Genomic DNA, 3,768 nt, shown 5'->3' with positions numbered 1-3,768 from the left:
ATTTCAAAACTTCCGAATCTTCGTTCGCTGATCTCAAGAGTTTAGCGATTAAGATAATGTTATGATTATTGGCAGAGTCAGGTATTTATTCGAAATCGGCGTTTCTGAAGCTGAATTCTGGTTCCGAAGCAGGAAAAATGCAGCTGCCTCGACGACTGAGCATCACTTTTATTACCCTTATTTATGGTTTTATTTGCGCGAGTGACGGGACTTAAAAGCTATTGGTTAAGCTGGAAACAATTTATAACGGAGTTGTTTTTTATCATACAGGATAATTTGATGATGATGCTTTTTTAAGACTCTTGAATTTCGAATTAGATTTTATAAAATTCCGAAGATTATATCATAGAGCTGCCATAAAATGAAATTTTTAAAAAATCTGACTACTTTATCTTATAGCTGCCATAGGAAAGATCGACATACAGTTAATGGAACAAAACTATAACATTGTTGTACTTTATCACACAAGCATGACTTTTGGAAAAAGAGTTTTCTTACCACTATATCATATAGTTTTCATAAGAACATAATTATACCGTCGTTGTTTTGAATCATTTGGGCACGAAATTTAGAGCATTCTAACGACTCTAGAACATCGAATTAGATTCATAAAAATCGGACAACTCTCATAGTAACAGTTATGGAAAATTAATAGAAAACTTGTCAAAGTCTCGATGTGGTTAAGCTTTTATGCACTGTGTTTGACATTTAATAATCCATTAAATATTATATTGCTTAAAAGATTGGACTAATGTATTATATAGCTGCCATAAATTCGCAAGACTAGGAAATTACCATATGGTAATTGACGCTGTAAGGATCGGAAACGATGGGAATATATCGTGTTACTATAGATTTGTGATGACTGCAAGAGTATAAAAGTTTCGGCTCGCCGAAAGTAAGTTCTTTTCTTGAATTTTATTGTCTTTGTTTACGGCCGAAACAATAACTTGTATAGAACGTAATCGATATTTTCTTTGACGTTCGACAAAAGGAGTTATTATAGGGGAATACCGCATCGAAAATAATCCGTACAAAGAAGTAGTTGCTTCAAAAATATAAAACGCTGCCCGAAATAACAAATTATGTCGAAGCACGCAGAGATCATGTTACCCGGCCGTCCATCACCACCAGTAACCCCTGTGCCAACTCCAGAGTGGGTGGCACGGTCATGGGAAAATCATCATCAGGTGACCGAATCTGCATCGAGGATGCGCATTTGTACGCTAACGAAAGGACACGTGTCTGTTTTCTTGGTGGGTGAAATGGGTTTCAAAAAACAGAAGGAGACTGCACCAGGACCTTCTGGCAGTAGCCCCGCGTTGATAAGGCACGATTCCCATTTCACGGCTGACAAATGATATTTCAAAACCTCTGAGGTGGGGGACCAGTTGAGTACCATTATCCATGACGCAGCACCTGCCTAATCACATAACAGAGTCCGCACAATAAAAATACCAGTTCCAGACAAACGGATAATATGTGCCATAAAAAACATAAATAATAATATAATAATAAATATAATATGAAAAAGCTTAACTTTTTTGTGTTTCAAATAAACTATTTTACCGATAAATTCAAGACAGAGCTAGAACTTAATAAAGAAAGATGGAGAGCTAGTTGTGATTTGATTTTCTTTGATTAGTCGCTGACTGTTATTTACAAAAGTCTTCCAGAGGCAATGCTGAATGCAAATAAATTTATTATAGAACTACGGCCCTTTTCAAATGGATTCGTCATTAAATAAACTGAGGTTTTCCTTTTATGTACATGTCGGCATATTAAGACTGTGTAGTTGAGAGTCTGTGTGTGTGTCAGTGTACGAATCCTCATTATTGGGCAGTTCACTAGAATAACCAATTTCATCTTAAAAATAATATTGTCGCTTAAAGAAGTACGGTTAGCGGGGCGACAGCGTAGTGTCGCTGTCGCCGAGTGTGGTTCGAAGGAATAGGTATAAAAGGGCGACGAACGACAGTTCAGGAGCAGTGTGTGTTCTGCAATCGTCGCCGGTATAACCTTCGAAACGCGCTCCGCCATCATGAACGACAACCGTCATTTGACATCAGAAGTGGGATCGGCTCCGCCAAAAGAGGACAGCTCTAGCACATATAGGGCAGCCTTAGAAGAGCAAAATCGCAATTTGATGGAAATAATAAAATCCATGCAGGCACCAAGAGCACCGGCAATGGATGGGAGAGCACTCCACGTCACTCTACCCAAGTTTTGCCCTGACACTGCTGGAGCAGATGCATCAGCTTGGTGTACTACAGTGGACTTAATTTTTGCGGATAATGCTCTCGAAGGCAGTGCGCTTGTGATCGCGTTAAGCAAAGCATTAGAAGGCAATGCATCGCAATGGCTGTCCCAAATATGCTTCGCTGGCATCACATGGCCGCAGTTTAAGGAACTCTTCATCCAACGTTTCGTAGGCATCGAGACAACTTCTGCCATACTGATGAACATTTTGAACGGACGACCCAAAACTGGAGAGAGTTTCGCTGAGTACGGCAGTCGCATTGTCACCCTATTGCTCTCTAAGTGGAAGGCAAAGAATTTGGAGGAGATTGCGGTATCAGTAGCCTTAGCTCACATGGCTCAAATTGATAATAATTTGTTGCGATGGCTGTTTACAACGAATGTGACGACTCGTAACGAGCTGCAGCAGCAGCTACAGGCTTACGCTTTTAAGAAGCGCAACAACGTGGAGGACGATTATTCGACGGGTCCGGATAAGAAGAGAACAAGAATGCAGTCGCAGGTGGAGTGCCATTTTTGTGGAAAGGCTGGCCATAAAATGGTTGACTGCAGATTCAGGAAACAACAGAATCAATTTGCGACTGATAAATCACGACCTGGCAAACTCGATGGATACCGCCGTGAAAAATCAAATGTAACTTGCTACACGTGCGGCGAATTGGGTCACATATCTACCCAATGTACCAAGAAGGAAGTTGATAAGAACAAGGGATTCAACCGGGAAAAGCGAGTGGAGCAGTGCAGCGTTGCAGTACCTAAGGGTTGCCTGAACCATAGAGGACAAATTTTTGAAATCACCTTCGACTCTGGATCGGAATGCTCGCTGATGAAAGAAAAGCTAAGTACCAAATTTTCTGGAAAAAAAAATAAATAATATTGTTATGCTAAAAGGTATCGGTAGTAATGGAATATGTAGTACTGTACAAATATTAAGTAACGTAAAAATTGACGATAATTTTATTGAAATTTTGTTTCACGTAATAGGCGATGATGACATGCAAAATGACATTGTAATTGGCCGTGAAATATTAAATCAGGGTCTTGATATTGTTATTTCATCAAGCCAATTTAAAATTTCAAGGACCAAAGTAGTTAATTTATGTACCGGCAATGAGCCAGCCGATATTAATACTGAGCTTGAGGGACAAGATAAAATAAAACTACATTCATTGTTGGCAAAGTACTCAAATTCATTTATAACTGGTATCCCAAACACTAAAGTCGGAGTTGGCGAAATGAAAATTAGGTTGATTGATCCAACAAAAACCGTACAAAGAAGGCCATATCGTTTAAGTCCATGCGAGCGAGATTTAGTTCGGGAAAAGATTAATGAACTGCTAAAATGCAATATAATTAGGCCAAGCTGCTCACCTTATGCAAGCCCTATATTATTGGTTAAGAAGAAAAATGGTTCCGACAGACTTTGTGTTGATTTTAGAGAGCTGAATTCAAACACAGTCGCTGATAAATATCCTTTACCACTTATCCAGGATCAAATTAATAGGCTTG

At 39.3% G+C, this 3,768-nt stretch overlaps 1 protein-coding gene across 1 annotated transcript; it reads left to right on the top strand.

Annotated features, from left to right (window-relative positions):
- Window positions 1–2,041: 2,041 nt before the first annotated feature.
- On the top strand, window positions 2,042–3,567 carry LOC122319747. The gene has a single exon (XM_043207411.1). The coding sequence runs from the start codon at window positions 2,042–2,044 to the stop codon at window positions 3,131–3,133; it is 1,092 nt and encodes a 363-aa protein (XP_043063346.1). The 3' UTR covers window positions 3,134–3,567.
- Window positions 3,568–3,768: the final 201 nt, after the last annotated feature.

The sequence above is a fragment of the Drosophila ficusphila genome, unplaced genomic scaffold (assembly GCF_018152265.1).
Source record: "Drosophila ficusphila isolate 14025-0441.05 unplaced genomic scaffold, ASM1815226v1 contig_198, whole genome shotgun sequence".
Classification (NCBI taxonomy): Eukaryota; Metazoa; Arthropoda; class Insecta; order Diptera; family Drosophilidae; genus Drosophila; species Drosophila ficusphila.
The sequence above is the reverse complement of the archived record's forward strand: the minus strand, read 5'-3'. Positions and strand labels throughout refer to the sequence as shown.

What these genes read in the sequence shown, in the direction of transcription:
- LOC122319747 (XM_043207411.1), top strand. Translation starts at nt 2,042, where the DNA reads ATGAACGACAACCGTCATTTGACATCAGAAGTGGGATCGGCTCCGCCA.